Source organism: Callithrix jacchus, chromosome X, assembly GCF_049354715.1.
Source record: "Callithrix jacchus isolate 240 chromosome X, calJac240_pri, whole genome shotgun sequence".
In the NCBI taxonomy this organism is placed as follows: domain Eukaryota; kingdom Metazoa; phylum Chordata; class Mammalia; order Primates; family Cebidae; genus Callithrix; species Callithrix jacchus.
This window is the reverse complement of record NC_133524.1, coordinates 99,432,311-99,451,238: the sequence shown is the minus strand read 5'-3', so window position 1 is coordinate 99,451,238 and position 18,928 is coordinate 99,432,311. Positions and strand designations below refer to the sequence as shown.

The following is an 18,928-nucleotide window of genomic DNA, read 5'->3' as shown; positions in this document are numbered from 1 at the left end:
CTATAGAGGTCAAAGCAGGGATTTGGCTCACCAGGGACTCCAGATAAATCAGTGGGGTTTTGTTACCTTGAAGACCCTAGCACCTCATCAACAAGAACAGAAACAGGATCCAGCAGAAGGAAAAGTGTGGCCAACTAAGAAGACAGTAATCAGGGGAGCAGGAGGATTGCATATAACAAGAGTGACTTGGGGAATCCCACGTATTTTCACTGTCTGGACTTGTAAGCATGAGTGATAATTCCTCCAGTTCTCCCTAAGTACCTGGTGGGGGTCCCAGTCCTATTAAATGTTGGGGAGTTGGGGACAGAAGCCAGCCCAACACAGTTCCACATTTCATCAGTTCCACTTAGCAACCCTGTAAGACAAGCGTTGTTCCCCATTTCACAAAGCAGAAAACAGGCTCTTTAAAGGAATGTATCTGTAATAAAGGGAAGGTTTATTATTTCAGTTAAGAGTGAAAGATAAAGTTTATTCTTCAAATTTGTTGAGGCAGTATTGTTATGTATCTGGACTACATTCATAATCCATTCATAATCTCATTTAAAAATAATTTTCATTGCTTCTCAAACTCCAGATAATAAAAGAAAAAAAGTGTCACATACCTTTTTTTTTTTTTTTTTGAGACAGAGTCTTGCTCTGTCGCCCAGGCTGGAGTGCAGTGGCACAGTCTCAGCTCAGGCTCACTGCAACCTCCGCCTCCTGAGTTCAAGCATTTCTCCTGCCTCAGCCTCTTAAGTAGCTGGGACTAAAAGCGTGGGCTACCTCGCCCAACTAATTTTTTGTATTTTTTTTTAGTAGAGATGGGGTTTCACTGTGTTAACCAGGATTGTCTTGATCTGCTGACCCAGTGATCCGACCCTTGGCCTCCCAAATTGCTGGGATTACAATTACCATAGAAAAATATGCCCCAATTAACACTCTGGTGTATTTAATCTCAGATTTTTTTTTTAGTTCATCTGTTATATGTAAGGATACATTTTTAATGAGACAATACTAAATGTATAGATTGTTTTTTAAATTGCTTTATTAACTTTAAATTTTTCCATGCACATGGGTGAAACTCTACTGCTGACAGAAACTTAGACTGAGTGCAAAGGCAATCTCCAATTAGAAGCTGGCAATACAAGACCCACTTGACACATGGAAATAACATAGGGTTCACAGCAAACGGATCAGTAAAGGCATATTAGGAAAATGCAAGGAAAAGGAAAACAGCGAGAATCACAGTATTAATCTCATGATAAATGGCAGGAATCAAGGCATAAGGCAAAATTCATCATGATGGTCGTGGTGATTCGAGAGCTCCCCCATAAGGATACGCAGACAATTCCTCAACTGCAGCTCCCTAAGTTTTCTCCTGATTTCTCTCATCTCCTCCATGAATATTTCCATATCATCTCCATCTCCACCCATCCCATCATTGACCTGCCTATTGGGTATGGCCCATCGAAAATTAGGGGCAAGTCGGCGAGCCTGTGCCCGTCGATTTCCTGCAGGCTGGTGGCCTTCACCTCCTCCCAAAGGGCGGTCTTCCTCTCCATTCTGCATGGGCTGCTCCATCTCTTCGTTTTCCTGGTGAATATTTGCCATGATGAGATTTTTTTTTTCTGGTTGTTTTTCTTTGAACACAAGTAAGACAAAGGCAAGGAGAGAGACTGAATGCTTGGTACACTGACCAGCAGGATTCAGAGCCCTGATATCAAAGGATTTAATTTCATATTTTCCCACCTTAGAAGTTCCGTGCGTCCTCTAGGGGGCCTCCAATTAGAGCCCCTCCCTCCAGCTTTCTCCCCTTACCTCCCTTCCCCCAAACCCACCATTTTTCCTTTCCCAAGATTCTTTCTCAGAGCTTCGCAGGCAGCAAAATGGAGGACGGGTGTAGGAGTGGGGGGATGGGGTGGAGAGGGCTGGGGTCTCAGACTGGGCTTTCCTCACGCTCGGACCCCCGCACCACCACCGTCCCTCGCACCGACCTGGGCCTATCCTTGCGGTCTCCTCCTCCTCCGGATTCTCGCCCCGAGGTGCGCCGCCGGGACACTTAGCCTCGCAGACCTGCAGATGGGCAGGGGTGGGGGGATGGGGGCTCCTGCAGCGGAACGCTAGCAAGGATTATCCACCACCCAGCTCCTTCCCCGCCCCGGGCCCGGGCTTTCCTTGCGGCCAGCGCCCCGCGTCCCGCACTCCGCGCCCCCACCCTCAGCCGCCCCACCCCCCCGCGGTGTTCAACGTTTTCCTGCAGGAACTCGGGGGTGGTTTTCCCTCGCTCTTGGTTGCTCTGCTGCCCCTAGGACCCCAGCCGCTCCAGCTTGCCCACCCCAGGTGGCCTCTATGTTCCCAAGAATGTTGGGGTGTGGAGAAAACTGGCGGGGACCCCCTGCGCTGTTCTGCGCCCGTCGCGGGGGTCCGTGAGCCGCTGCCGGCCAGGCCGGGGTGCACGGACCCCGGGGATCTTACCTGCTCCGCTTTTCCCCGGGCCGGATGCCAGCCCGCCGAGCGCAGGGCAGCGGGGAGCTGGTAGCCAGACGCGAGTGACGACTGCACCGAAGGCTGCGTAGCTCTGCAGCTCTGGGTCACGTGAGGGCCGCGCGTCACCGCTGAGCTCGCCCCTCAACTTGGGCGGCCAGTGCAGCAGGATCTCCCCCCTTTCCCCCACCCCCGCCGCCAAATGCCCGCGCAAAAAGCAGCCTCCCTACTCCCGTCTGCGTGAGGTGCCCCAGAGCGCACCGCTCTGTCACTCTTCTGTCCTCTCCAATCTGAGGGCCCACAAGTGGCATCACTGCTCTGCGGTTGGAGTTTGCTCTCCTCTGGTTACCAGGGAGAGTCTGCACTATCCTCCACCACCGCCTCCTCTCACTCTAGGCCTTGGCTTTGGCCTTTTCTACTTTCTCTTCCCTTCTACCTGTCACTTTGCGCTGCATTCCCACCCCTACCCCTTGCATGTGCACAGTCACCAATGCCCATGTAGCCCCTGAAGTCCTACCCTTCTGGAAAATTTAGAGTGAGGGCAAAGGTGGGAAGGCAGGACGGCACTTGTCAGAAAGAGGGGCAAGGAAGTGGAGTGGGCAGTATCTATTTCTTTTTGTTTCCTTTTCTTTAAAAATCTGCATGCTTCAGAAAATTATAAATTCTAACTTTTCAATTTTGAAGGAAATGCTGGCCGGTGGCCATGGCGCACCTGCAATCCCAGCACTTTGGGAGGCCGAGGTGGGCGGATCGGTTGAGGCCAGGAGTTCGAGACCAGCCTGGCCAACATGGTGAGACCCCTGTCTCTACTAAAAATACAAAAATTAGCCGGGTGTGGTGGCGCGCGCATGTAATCCCAGCTGCTCAGGAGGCTGAGGCAGGAGAATCACTTGAACCCTGGAGGGAGAGGTTGCAGTGATCTGGGATTGCATCACTGCACTCCAGCTTGGGTGACAGATCCTGTCAAAAAAAAGGAAATGCTTTATCCTACAGAATGAAATCTTTCACTGTTTATGTTGACCTGTACCACACAAAATATTTTCTCTGAGCTCCACACACATCAAACCATTACTTTTGATACCTACTAGCTCATTTAAAATTTTATCTTCATAAAAAGTAGGCACTCTTTCTGAACACAATTGGTGTTTTCAAAATGATCTGTAAAGTAAATTTTCAGGGAGATGTCCAGTCCTCAGATCTTCACCATTTCATGTAACTTTGATGTTTTTGATACCACAGTCATCAGAGAAAGGGAGTCTTTTATTCTCTGCTTTCCTTTCTAAACCTTTCAAACCATCCCTACAAATATCTTCTTAGAATGAAATCAGAAGTTAAGTACATATTATTCAGAAATTAGTTTCAAAGCCATCTACCCTTTTCTGCGAATGTTTCAAAATATATTAGGAATAAGCAGGGAATGTGTGAAACAACAAGTTGAGACTGAACCTCATCCTGAGTGCAAATGTTCCTTTCTCCAACTTGAAATCATTTAAAAAAATTATCACAGCTAGAAAATGAGATGTCTTTAGGAAAGTGGCATTGTTATAAAAAATATTTGGTATCTGTTGTTTATAATAAGGAACCAAAAGCATTAAATGCAGCACTGAGACAGGAAAGGTCAGACAAATGCTTACTATCTCTGGTTTTGGCCCCAAACTCCTATGTAATTTCGTACCCTGCTAAACCAGATGACAGTGAATAAAGGGAGAGTATATGCCCAGTACATAGGTAGTTTGAGGTTTCGGAGATACATGTTCCATATAAAATTACATACATATTATTCGAGAGGTATATAGATATATATATGGGTTCCGTCTCACAGTTAAAAACTTTTTATACAGACTGCTATGTTAATGATACCAGCTGGAATGATGCAGTTTCAAAACATGAACTATAGTATCAGACAAGTCTGGCTTCAAATTCAGTCAGCTGATTACTTGATGTGCAACTTTGGATCAATTACTTATCAAGGTCTATGTGCTTCCTCTGTGAAACAAGGATTGTTAGAATTACACATAACAAGAATTTACTACAAACCTAGTCAATCATCAATTTTGTTGACATTATTTTTATTGTTATTAGGTTGTTTCTAACATGATTTGAAGAGTAGCAGAGTATGATTCTTTCCTTCGCTAGACCCACTTGTTCTTACAATCCATGAGGGCCCAAAACATGCTTGCTGTGTTCTATTTGGCATACTCAGTGACTTCAGTGACTAATAGTGTTCCTTGCACCAAGTAGGTGATCACTAAATGTTTGTTGAATGAATGTATCTAGTATTGAGGTGAGTTGATTGTTTTTCATTCTGGGGACTGTATTTAGAGCAATACAGAAAAGCTTTTATGAAAATTAGGAATTACCTAGGAAAAATCTCCTGAAAGTTTAAGAGCCACTGTGATATGAATATTGGATACGAAATTTAGCAAGTGGATTTTTATTTCTTTTGGTGGCTAAATGCTTTGCGGTTTTCCTTTTGACCCATCTTGGATAAATCTTTTGTTTGAAACCACCAAATTTCCTTGGATGAAACAGACATTTGTTTGTAACATCCAGATTGGATATTATCCTATATAGGTGAAATATTGTCCTAGAAGTGCTGGTATCTTTACTAAAATGTTGTGAGTGGGAGTTGATTGAGATGTTTTCTTGACTTTGGAGTTTCCTTCGGAGTTGGAGATACATAGCACACTGTTGAGAATAAAACACCAATTTTTTGAAGGCCAAGTTAGCAGGACACTAGATTCTGTGTTTGAAATCGTTGTTTTCAAAGGACAGAGAGAAGGTGAACTGATTAGATGGTTCTTATTCATACACACATCCCACACATGTTTCAAACCCAGGAGCCTTAATTCTATCTGCCCTGGAGGAACCAGGAGGACTCAGAATGAAAGGTGAGATTGGCATTTGAAAATGAATAGAACCAAATCTTTAGTCTGGCTGAAACTATTTTAATAAGCAATAGTGACTGAAAAGTCAGAGAACAGGAGAGAAATGTAGTTAAAGAAGCCCATTACCCTGTGTGAAGTGGGGGAGAAGGGTGGTAGAAATAACACTGTTGATACAGCTATTGGGAAAATAAAACTGTTTCATGATTTTATCTCAACTAGTGAAGATCCCTCTTTTGTATTAGTTTCCCATCACAGGAAGCTCCTTTTTGCTGAAATCTTTATGTGTATTGCCATGACATGGCTCACATGTACTTATCTGAAATTCACCTGGTTGGACTGTGATTATTGTCCTATTTTCCTCTCATTATCTCTCCTGTGTAAACGCTAGGCTTGGAAGAAGGTAGTCTGAGCCCTAGTGGGCTCTGTGGGTATAGGTATCTCTGTTCCTGCCGAGAACAGGTTCTGTATGTGCCTCCCTGATGCTTTACTGATGCTCTTTTATTGTGATTCTCTCTTTCTCTCTAAATTTAAGCACCTATTACAAACTAAAAGTAGGTATTAAGAATATAGGAAATTATGCCTACTCCAGCTTTCCTCTAAGCTATGAGCATTATAACTTTGATGCTAAGATTTCCAAAATGTGGATTGAATCTGATGAAATTTTAAGGGTGTCACTGTAAGAGTTTGGATGATTTGGGAGATGCTATATTTAATTCAAGAGATATAGCCTGAAAAAATAAAAGGGCCATGAGACTAAGATGTCTGAACGTGAAAGCAGCAAATATTAGTACTTCATTATCTACTGGCGAACTGAGGACTATTCTTTATTTCATGGGTTGCAGATAATATCTTGACACACCAGAGACCCATGGCCACTCTTTCCTGTTGTTTAGGACTCTGGTGGAAAAGGAGCTCTGCCCTGTACAGTCTCCTAAACAGATGACATTAGCTGGACTATGAATAGGCCAACAGAACTTCTTTGCCCCTTCTAGCTTCAGGTCGAGGTGAGTACTATTCTTACTTTTCCCTGTAGGGATGAACTTTGAGGAGTAACAAATTCATGCATAAACATTCATGAAGTGACTTTATCTTATCTCACTATTATTATTCCCATGTAAGTTCCATTGCTAATACACACTGCAACAAAGGAAATCTGATTTTTCACACAAATTTAAAAGACAGACAAGGAACTGGAGAAATATATTTATTATGTGCTATGGGTTGAATTGTATCCCCCCAAAATATGTAATGAAGTCCTAAGCCTTATAAACTCTCTGTGGCCTTGTTTAGAAACAGGGCCTTTGAAAATATATTCAAATTAAATTGAAATCATTAAGCTGAGCCCTAATACGATATGACTGGTGTCCTTATAAGAAGAGGAAACCAATCCAAAGACAGAGGGAGAGATTGTAGTAATGCAGCTTCAAACCAAGAATGCCAAGGATTGACGACTATGACCAAAAGCTAGGAAGAGGCAAGAAAAGACTCTACTCAGAGTCTCTGAGGAAGCATGGCTCTGCTGACTCTTTGATTTTGAAATTCTAGCTTCCAGAGCCATGAAAGGACAGTCCTTGTTGTTTTAAGCCACCCAGTTTGTGATACTTTGTTACAGCCATCCTAGGAAACCAACAATGTGTGAAAGAAAAAGAAAGTTAACATCCATTATATTTAAAGAGCTCTCACAAATTAATAAGAAAAAAATGAGCATGCCAATAGGAAAACGTGCAATGGATTTGAATAAGTAGTTTACAAAAGAAATAAACACTGCCAATAAAAAACATTTATTATTTTAACAAATAATAGTTGAGCATTTATCATGTGCAAATTGCTGTTTTAGGCACTAAGGATGCAGCAGGAAACAGCACAGACAAGGGCCCTGTTGTCAAAGACCTTCCACTATACTGGGTAATGTTGGGACTCAGAAACTGATACCCCAAGATATGGTGCTTTGACATGCTGAACTAAAAAGGAAGCCTCAACATCCGTCTGACCTTTCCCACGCACTTCCTGACTCTCAATCCTCTGTGTCTCCCAAAGCACAGGATGAAGTTGTTTTCTGAAGTTCCCTTATTTACCTAAAGTCTAAACTCATTAAAGAAGAAAACAATTACCTCTAGTCCCTGAGCTTTCATTAACTGCACTCATATCTCAGGAAGAAAGACTGAAGTCCATCAACATGCCTAGACAGACTTTCGTCACAAACCATTGTCTTCTTTGTATGCCCAACAGACTATATTCTAGGCCATTGTATGTTCTTCAAGCCCATTGAAATAGGATAATAAAGTAAACTGTGAGGCCAAAAGAATGGATTAGTGGGCTTATAGAATAGGGGATTTTACAGCTGTGTTTTCTATGCCTTTGCCTAATTTTAGATTTATAGGTTAGGGTTTATGATCTCAAATACTAAGCCTTCACAGATTGTGTACTATGAAAACCAAAACAACCTTAGAAATATTTTAGCACAAGTGTTCTGTTATTCAAAGTGAGAAACTGAGACCCAGAAAAATTAAGGGACTTGCCCAGGTCACCAAAGAGGGTAGTAGTAGAACTAGAAGTAGAGATAGCTTTGTGAAGTCTAACTCCCAGGAAAGAAATCTTTTTCTTTTTCACTTGTCTGTTTTCTTAGTGCCTTAGTCAGTTTGGGTGGCTATAACGAAATAGCAGCTGAGTGGCTTTAAACAACAAACATTTACTTCTCACAGTGCTGGTGTAAGATCAAGATGCCAATAAATCTGATTTCTGGTAAGAACCCATTTTCTGGTTTGTAGATGGAGATTTTCTCTGTATTATCACATAGTGGAGAGCAGAAAGAGGGGAAGCAAACTCTCTGATGTCTCTTATAGGAGCACTAATCCCATTCATGAGGGCCCCACTCATGACCTAATTGCTTTCCACAGACTCCATCTCCAAATACCATCACACTGGGTGTTAAGCTTCAACAAATGAAGTTTGGGGGGACACAAACATTCAGTCCGTAGAACTTGACCAATTTTATTTGTTTGTTTATTTACCTTCTAGGTTTGCACATATTGTGCATAAACATCTAAGGAAATATTTGAACATTTTATCTATGATTGCCATCTGTCAATCTTAGTCTTCTGTCCCTCCTCTTCAGTCTTAGAGGAGGGCTTATGACAGTTTCAATCGATAGGGTAGAATAGAATAGAACTGATGCTATGTGAATTCCAAGGCCAAATCATAAAAGACCATACGGAGTCACCTGTATTTACAGGAAACATTTGCTTTTGAAGCCCTGAGATGGCCATGTTGGATATGCTACATGTGAACCCTCTGGTTGACAGACCCAGATAAGCCTGTCCTTTAGTGATCTCAGTCTCAGCTATTCCAGCACCCAAAGTTTTGGCTTTTTTGGTGCTAAGTGAAAAGCACAAATCATAAATCTTCCAATTTATGGCTTTCCACAATTTTCAAGTATTCTACAGTAAATTAGGTGGATATGAGAATAAGCAACACATTATTTTAGAATACTACTAAAACTGGTATTTTAGGTATTGGTAGTACAGATGATTTTTATCTATCTTTAATTAAAGTGTCAAAGATAAATGTTCATTTATTTTCTCTTTCTCTCTGTCTCACACACACACCTTTTTTTTTCCTACCTCTCTTCCTCCTCCCTCACTATACTCCTGCCCCAGCCCCTGAGTTAGAGCCTATATTTCCTGTGATGACTCTCAGAGACCCAGGCAGTAGTAGCATAAACGTATCTTGTGCCACATTTTACACTTAGAAACCTTGCCTGGTGACGTGGTGCCCCTGCCTTCTCTCAACTCCTTCCATTTGGTTGTTTTCATATTTGAGATTAAAGATGCATTTCTGATATTAGTCATCATTACTTATATCATCTAAATTGTCTCCAAGGAAAACGTATCCTTTTGGCAAGAAAGAAAAAAAAGCACTAAGTATTTTGAAAATTTGAGTTATAAAATAACACATACAGAATTATCCTAGTTTTCTTATACATACATAGTGATGAAAATAAAATAACATTTACATTAATGCTGATGTATGCAAGGCATTGTTGTATATGTATATTCATTGTTTTGTTTATTATTTCAAAGATCCTATGAGGTAGGTGGTAGCAGTATTCTCTAGTTTACAAATAAAAGAATTGCAGGACAGTGAAGTTAAGGAACAGACAGCAAGTGACAGAGTAAGAATTCAAATTCATATAGTCTAGTTTCTAAGTCTATGTTCTTAACCACTACTCAGTTTTATTTATTAGTAAGTCCCCAGTCTAAATCTCATTCATTCTTTTCTTCATTCAAAATTTTTTATTTGATATTGTTTGAACATTTTTCTGTGCTAGGCACTGCCTGGCCATATCCACCTCTCAATCTCAGTTCCATATTTAGGAGTTCTGATTCCCAAGACATAGGCATAGCTCTTTCCATTTGATAAAAATATAAAAATAAAAGTTTAGTTCAATAAATATTCATTGTCTACCATGCACTAGGCAAAGCCCTGGAGATATAAAAGAGAACAAAGCAAATATAGTCTTCATATTCTCATGGGGCCCATGAATTAATGAGAGGAAACCATAAATTTAGTGCTGTAAATCCTGAAAGGGCACTTGGAGCACAGAGGAAGAGGCTCTAACACAGTTTCCAGTGAAGTCTTTCAAAAAGAAGTGATGTCTAGGAGACTGATTTCTGGTATGACAACAGGAAGAGCTCTGCAGACCCGCTCTCCAGTGAAACTGGTAAAAAAATTATAAAACAAAACAAACAACCATGTAAAGCCTCTGGAAATTGTCCTAAGGATCAGATAAAATGTGGCACAGGATACTGTTAAATCAATGGAGAAACATCTATTCAAGAAAATCTATTAAAAACTCCATAAGAAAGATTAGACTCTGGCATTTGAACTTAGATGCCTCCTCCCTTCCTACTCCTAGCTCAGAGAAACATAAACTGCATGCCTAACTTGTGGCCAAAACACAAGACATCCCCTCCCTCCAGCTCCCAGTCAGGGACTTTCTTCCTAGGAAGTGTAGGATGTCAGCATGTCTCATCCTGACCCTACCTACCTGTTGCTGAGGCTAAGTCTTGGATAAGTGCAATCAAGAGGTTGAGACTCCCATCTTCCATCCAGTCCCCACTAATGGAATGGAAGCTATCCCCTGGGTGTGGCACTGCTGAGAATGCTGAGGCCTTAATCATCCTTGCCCTGGCTTTTGGGGAATGGTTTCACAGCATGAGAAGTAAGCTGAGAGGACCTTCAGGCTGTTTTTCCCTCCTCCACCTTAATGTCAGCTCCTGAAGCAGAAGTGTCACTCAGAGAGAAGAATGCTGTTGTTTCCACCCACAGATCCAGAGCCCTAGTTCCAATGTTTTTGCCTGAGAAGAGAAGCAAGCCATAAGACATATATCTTGTAATATTTTACCAGTTGAACTTGTTTCATTTACATCAGAGCATGGAGCAGTTCAAGCCACTGTTGCTCCAAATATAGTGGAAGTTGTGGTGAGGGCATTTGGAAAGCAATTCATGGGTTTGGTAAAGTTAGCAGTTAACTACTGTCTGGTTGAATTATTGGAGAGCACCAGAGAGGGAGTTAGCTGGGAGGAGCCCTCTTGGGGTCAGAACAAATATCAAACACTGATGATGGGAACCATTCTTTCACTAGAACCCAAATTTGATCAAATTAGTCTACAGATCAATTAATGACCAAGAGTATTGTTGGAAATAATAGACCAATCAGCTAGCAATTAGAGGAGCCTAACAGCTGACTATAGTCATAGAAAGACACTAGGAAAGCTCTATCAAAACCATTGTCATCTTAGGGTGTCTGTGGGCATATCAAAAGATGAGCATCCCTGAGGGGCAACATCAGAAGAATAATGCTGGAAGAAGAGAAATAAACTTCACTAAAATAAGCCAGCCAATCACTAAACCAACAGGCAAATAATAACACGCTCTGGAAGTGGAGGACACAATAACCAGAGTGGCAACAACATATTATTTGAAATGTTTAGTTTCCAACAAAAAATTACAAGACATGCAATAAACAGGAAGGAATGATCCATACCTACACTGGTTGGGGAAAAGCAGGCAACAGAAACTGTGACAGTGGCCAGATGCAGGATATCACAGATGTAGGATATTCAAAGTACCCATTATACATATATTCCAATAGTTAAAGGAAACCATGACTGAATAAGTAAAGGCGAATATGATCACAATGTTGCATCAAATGGAAATGTCAATAAAGACATATTAATTATATTTTTAAAAAAGAACTACATGGAAATTGTGGAGTTCAAAAGTCCAAGAACCTAAATAAAAATTTCACTAGAGGAACTCAAAAGTAGGTTTGAATTTACAGAAAAAAAGAATCAGTGAACTTGAAGAAAGATTGAGTGTATGCAATTTGAGGGATAGAAAAAAAGATTAAGAAAAACGATGAGTCAGCCTCAGAGACATGTGGGACACCATGAAGTGCACCAACACATATGTAAAAGGAGCAGCAAAATGAGAGGAGAGAAAGGCGAATAAAAAAATGCTTAAATAAATAATGGCCAAAGACTTTCCAAATTTACTGAAAAACTCCAATGCACACATTGAGGAAGATAAAAAAAACTCCTAACTAGATAAATACAAAGATATTAACAAGTAGATTCGTCATAGTGAAAATACTGAAAGTCAAAGACAAGGAGAAAATTTTGAAAGCAGCAAGAGGAAAACGACTCTTCATATTTAAGGGAACTTCAATAAGATTAACAGCTGACTCCTCAGCAAAAAAAAAAGATAAAGGTAAGAAGATTGTGGGACAACACAATCAAAGTGCTCAAAAGAAAGAAAACCATCTCTTACTGACCAGCTGTTACAGGAAATAGAAAAAAAAAAAGTAAAACAGTCAATCAGGAATCTTGTATCAAACAAATCTATCATTCAAAATTGAAGACGAAATGTAGACATTCCCAGATAGACATAACCTGAGCAAAGTTGTACCTAACTGACCTTCCTTCCAAGAAATACTAAAGTGAGATCTTTAGGCTGAAAAAAAAAAGACTCCAGATGGTAATTAAAATTATACCAGAAAACAAAAAGCAATAGTGTAGATAATATGTAATTATAAATTATGCATAAGTATAAAATAAAGTTTTCTCCCTTCTCAACTAGCTTAAAAAGCAATTGTATAAAATAATGTTTACCTAATGTATTGTTAGGGCTGTAAAACATAGAAATGAATTATAATTGTATTTTTTTTTTTGCCAATAACAGAACAAAAAAGGTGGGTGGGAATAAAGCAGTATTGGTCTAAGGAAATGACTACAGAGGGTAAAGTAATAAATGTAACAATGTATTACTGGATCTGTTACATTAATAGTTGTAACATGTGTAACAATAATGCCACAAAAAGGTAGGGGAAGGAATAGAAGTAACATTTCTATATGTGACCAGAATTAAGTTAGCAAAAATCTGAAATTGATTCTGGTAAGTGAAGGTATATATAGTAAGCTTTAGCACAACCACAGCAAAGCTCAAACATAGTGAAAAAAGCAATAAAGAAATATAAATATGTCACGAGAAATCATACAGCAATAAAAAAGAAAGCAGGAAAGGAGAAATAGAACAAAAGAAGGCATGAGACACATAGGAAACAAAATGAAAAATCAAAGACTTAAACACAATTCTATTCATAATAACATTAATTGTGACTAGATTAACAATCTAATCAAAGGGCAGATATTGTCTCACTAGATAAAAAACAACATTGAATTGTATGCTGTCTATAGGATACATACTTTAGTTTCAAAGATTCTGATACTGTAGATTGAAAGTAAGAGATGGGAAAAATATATCATGCAAAAAGAAACCACAGGAAGACTTGAGTGGGCATACTAATATTTAGACAAAATAGACTACAAAACAACAAAAAAAATGGTACTGAAGATAGAGAGGGATTTAAGAAAATAGACTTTAATTTTAGAGCAGTTTTAAATTTACAACAAAATTGAGTAGAAATTATAGAGTTCCTATATATCCTTGATACTACACACACACACACACACACACACACACACACAGGCTCCCCCACTATCAAAATCCTGAACTAGTGTAGTACATTTGTTACAAATGGTGGTCCTACACTGACACATCATCATCCAAAGTCCACAGTTTATAATAGGGTTCACTTTTGGTGTTGTACATTCTTTGGGTTTTGACAAGTGTATAATGACATGTACCCACCATAATAGCATCATACTATATAGAGTTTCACACATAGAGGATTCTAAAAATCCTCTATGCTCCACTTTTTCATCCCACTCTCCCTCAAACCCTTGGCAACCATTGATTTTTTTACCATCTCCATAGTTTGCCTTTTCAAGAATGTCATATAGATGGAAGCAAAAAATATGTAGCCTTTTCATATTGGCTCTTTTCACTTAGTAGTATGCATTTAAGATTCCTCTTTGTCTTTTCATGGGTTGATAGCTCATTTCTTTTCAGTGCTAAATAATATTTCATTGTTTTGATGTACCTAAGTTTATCCATTTGCCCACTGAAAGACATCTTTGTTGCTTCCAAGTTTTGGCAATTATGAATAAAACTGCTATAAAAATTTGTGTGCAGGCCAGGTACAGTGACTCCTGCCCATAATCCCATCACTTTAGGAAGCCAAGACGGGTGGATCATCTGAGGTCAGGAGTTCAAGACCAGCTTGGCCAACATGGTGAAACCTCGTCTCTACTAAAAATACAAAAACTAGCCAGGTGTAGTGGTGCATGCCTGTAGTCCCAGATACTTGGGAGGCTGAGGCAGGAAAATTGCCTGAACCCAGGAGGCGGAGGTTGCAGTGAGCCAAGATCGTGCCACTGCATTCCAGCCTGGGCAACAGAGAGAGACTCTGTCCCAAAATAAATAATAAATAAATAAATAAATATGTGTGCAGGTTGTTGTGTAGACATTAAGTTTTCAATTCATTTGGGTAAATACCAAAAAGCATGGCTGCTTGATTGTATTTAAACATTGTATTTAAACTAAACATACTCTTCATTGTATAGGAAAAGTATGTTTAGTTTTCTAAGAAACTGTCAAAATACCTTTAAAAGTGGCTATATCATTTTTCATTCTCACCAGTAATGAATGAGGCATCCTATTGCTCCATATCCTTGCCAGTATCCATCTCTAAAATGTATATTAGCCATCTGACAGAATAATATTTGGCAATAAAAATGAATGAAATACTGATATATATTAGAACATGGATGAACCTTAAAAATATCATGCTAAGTGAAAGAAACCAGTCACAAGAGACTATCTTTTACATGTCCAGGACAGGGAAAACTATAGAGACAGAAGCTAGGTTAGTGTTTGTTCAGGGACAGGGAGATAAGGTCATAGGAGGATCATAACTAAGGGTGTGGTGTTTCTTTTTGACTTGACAAAAAGATACTAAAATTGATTGTGGTAATGGTTGCACATATATGTCAATATACTAAAAACCATTGAATTGTATACTTTAGGTCCATGAATTGTTTGGTATGCAAATTATATATCAATAAAGCTGTTACTAAAAGGAAGTAATATTTATTCTGAGATAGATGAGTAGGCGTCATCTAGGCTAAGTGTGTCAGGGGTAATTGAGGCAGTGTTTCAGGCAGGAATAAATGTGAGAACCAGGACCCTGACTTGAAAGGGCATGGAGCTTTGAGGAACTGATATGAATTCACTCAGCACAATGTTATTATTACTATTTATTAAATACCAATCATTCCAGAGCAGTGATTAGGAAGAAGAACATTGATCTTAGGCAAGTATTCTATTTAATAGCTTAGTAACCTCAGCCAGGCCTCACTTTCTTTTTCTATAAAATATAGGTTAATGATATAACATCTAGAAAAGGACTCACAGTTCATGGAAGGAAAGAAAGACTCTGTGTAAGTCCAGTAATCATTTTGGCAATTACAACGCAAGGATAATAGAATTACCAATTGGGGAAAATTTTTTAAATAATTATTTCTTAACCAGATAGCAGGAGGTTGGATGAGAGATACCAAAATGCCACTTAAAAAGAAATGGTCTTTCTCTTTAGCAAACTAAAGTGCTTCATCTTGATATTTGTGAATATTTGTGGATATGGGTATGTGTGTGCATGTGTGTATATATTATACTGTGCCTTCTGTTCTTCATTTTTAACAATGCATGGCGAACATGTAGCACATAATGGATCTCCTTCATCCCTTTAAATAGCTCCTTTACCTACATTACAGTGTGCACAAAAGACTTGAATAGACATTTCTCAAAGTGTGAAATACAGATCACCAATAAGCATATAAAAAGATGCTCCATACCCAACGAAATTATTCATCAACTGATGCAGCTGTTTTTGCTAATGGTCTTGCAAAAGGCTAGGGTAAGAATATCAAATAACTGCTTTTGGCTACTATTTTTTGTGTTGGCCTTCTCCCTCTTACCCTACCTGGAACTTTCCTTGCAGAGAGAACAAACAAGCTTTTCTGTTAGCCTTTGCTTTTTACAGAGGCTGAGGTAATTATGTGTGGATGGGATCTGGGGCTGATTTTCAAACACACACTATTCTGTCAGTTTCCTAGTAAAAAGTTTTCTATGAGATTACTCTTGTCATTAGCATCCTGAAGAATCCATTGGCTTTGCATTCCTACATCTTTTATTTTGTGATATCTTGATAGCTGTGTCTTACTGTAATTTTGAAGTTCCTCAAAGGCTGTTTATCTTTAGTTTCTTAGTTGATGCTCTTTTCATTCAATTAATCTGAGAATTTATTTAAAATCCACTGTACTTAAGTAAAAACTAGAAATAGTTACAAATACCATGTTTACATTCTACAATATACATTGTTGTCTTGTATTTAATTTGGAATCATAAATCAGAATTTTTGGTGCCAGGAAAGGCTTATCATTCACATTCAGATTTATCGTACAGGGAAAACTGTTATTGAGAGAGGCAATCTGCCATGAGGCCTGAGCACCCCTGCATATTCTTATTGGGTATGCCATGAATGTAAGGCCCTGGCCGCTCTTTACCCAGGCAGACCATTTTTCATAGTTGTGTTTGCAACAAGCAACCTTTAGCAGTAAGATAACGTCTTTCCCTGAACAAAGGCTTGTTTCTACTATGAAAGAATTGAATACCCCAAACTCAAGGTTTCTTTCCTGTAAGGCAATGCACTGCATGTTCAGGTATCAATCACAGGTCTTATGTCACCTCATGAAACTTGGGAATAATAGGGAACTAATACAAATCCATGTGAAGCTCTGGCTACTGCTTCTGTGACAATGTTATTTGATTTCCACCCAGGAGTCTAGAGTCCTCTGCCAGCATCCATTAAATGGGAATAGGCTTGTTTGTTAGGTTTTACATAGGGTAAAATCTCAAATCCTGCACAGTTCTTGATAGGTGTTTCCAGTTATTATCCCTAAAGTTATTATGCTCATGCTAAGGCAGTGTTTCTCATCAGAAAGATTTTTTTTGCCCTAAGTATGTGCCACCTACACTATTAATACTGTGTTATAACTTAATGTTCTTCAAATTGACTCATTTATTTAATTTGGATACTTTTTTTTGAAAACCAAACTTTATAATGCCACCCTAAATCTAAACTATGATAATTTGCTTTAAACAGAAAGTATTCATTATTACATGGTCAAATAAGTACACGGACACCACAATTTATAAGACTTGTGTACTATCTAAAATCATTTTCTCCCACACCAGACTCTTACTGTAACCACAAGTTATCTGATTACATCCAGAGCAGTCATGTCTGGGACAAAGTTTCTAGCTAGTGAATTTTTAGATCTTATATTCTTCCTTATAAAAATTCTTCATCAAACCTCCTTGTGGAGGAAAAACAAAAGGGATAAAGGAAGTCTAATGCTCTGATCTGCAAAAAGTAGAATTGTTTTTCTCCAGGTATGTCTGTCCAGGACAGGCAAGCTATCAGCCAAGGAGGGCCTTATGCCTAGCAGAGAAGCCAAAGTCAGACCTATCCTAGACAAGAGTGTGGCTTAAGTGAGCCTTTCCATATCCTTCCTGAGTGCCACCCCTGTGAGGGCCAAGGGGATGGATTTATCCTATTTTGTAAAACTGGCAGTGAGCCTGGAACTCTACCTCGCTCCAACATGGATTCCAACCCTACCAGCAACCATTAGGCTGCCATCACCTTGAAGAATGTTTTGGAGGCATGAAGAGCTCCCATAATGGCATCACAGAGGAAAAGGACACATGATGGGCACAATAACGGGCCTTTTTTAAAGAAAGGAAGGGCCGGGCACTGTGGCTCATGCCTGTAATCCCAGCATTTTGGGAGGCCGAGGTGGTTAGATCACCTGAGGTCAGGAGTTTGAGATCAGCCTGGCCAACATGGCAAAACCCCATCTCTACTAAAAATACACACATGCACACAGTTAGCCAGGCGTGCTGGTGTATGCCTGTAATCTCAGCTACTTGGGAGGCGAGACACAAGAATTGCTTGAACCTGAGAGGTGGAGGTTGCAGTGAGCCGAGATCGTGCCACTGCACTCTAGCCTGGGTGACAGAGTGAGACTCCATCTCAAAAACAATAAAAACGATAGATAAATAGAGACAGAGAGAGAGAGAGAGAGAGAGAGAGAGAGGTAGATACATATACATAATAAAGCCTACAGAGCACTTTCATTTATTTCCAGCCAAGGATGGGATTATTCCCAAATCTGACTTGAATTTTCCTGTAAAATTTATACAAGTCTAATAATATCTGTTGAACTGATGAGGAAGCCCTGACACTAGTCTTCTGGGAGAGATCATTTATCCTAAGGAAATAGGTGTCAGGAAGATAAAATGATAATCTTCAGATCCAGGGCAGCAATTCTTACTAAAGCGTAATCTCTGTTACTCAGATTTATTTTCTGGTCCAACTCCCAGATGGACCTATCATGTCTGAGCCTTATGGGAAGAAAGTTAAAATCTCAGGGTTGCCAAGATACCTAAAAGACATCATTACTCATGTGGTACTGCATAAGTGTCTATCTAAATTGAAGTGATGGGCAATCTCCTCACTTCTCTAAAGGTCAGTCCGGGAACTCAGCTTACTGGGGGTGCCAAAGAAATATGTTGTAATATACTTGAGAATTCTAGCACATCCATAGTGATAGGGGCCTGAAGGTGCAGGACCCAGCAGAAGGGACAGAAAACCCAGTGTATATGGTAGTATCCAAGGCAGGGGCATGAGAGGCTGGGCAGGCATATCAGGAAAGAAACATAAAGGTGGCACCCACCTCATGGTTGTTTGGGTTTGTTCTTAGTCACAGATAATAACTACTTTCTTCACCCTTCCAAATCGCCAAAATTAATCTCTTACAGAGCTGCGATGGGAACAATACCCTGTCAAACATAGCTCACAGTCATTACCTTATTTGGCCCTCACAAAATTCTTGTGAGATTATTTTAAAGATGAGAAAATAGGTAAAATTTATTATTCTGGCTAAGCGGTCCGGTGTTACTTTGAAGTTCACATTTCTTCTAAAATTCTGTCAACAAATATTAAATGCCCCAATACTTTTAGAAATAAACTAGCAAGTGCTTCTTGTTGCTTC

At 39.7% G+C, this 18,928-nt stretch overlaps 1 protein-coding gene across 2 annotated transcripts; it reads right to left on the bottom strand.

The window, feature by feature from the left end:
- Positions 1–1,006: 1,006 nt before the first annotated feature.
- On the bottom strand, positions 1,007–2,530 carry BEX3 (brain expressed X-linked 3). 2 transcript variants are annotated; one of them, XM_035289133.3, is made up of 3 exons: positions 2,455–2,530; positions 1,974–2,052; positions 1,007–1,619 (listed from the first exon to the last, which is right to left on the bottom strand). In XM_035289133.3, exon 3 carries the CDS (start codon positions 1,588–1,590, stop codon positions 1,255–1,257), a length of 336 nt encoding a protein of 111 aa, XP_035145024.1. In that variant the 5' UTR covers positions 1,591–1,619; positions 1,974–2,052; positions 2,455–2,530; the 3' UTR covers positions 1,007–1,254. The 2 variants fall into 2 exon arrangements, with proteins under 2 accessions (XP_035145024.1, XP_035145025.1); XM_035289134.3 differs by having other exon boundaries at positions 1,007–1,572.
- Positions 2,531–18,928: the final 16,398 nt, after the last annotated feature.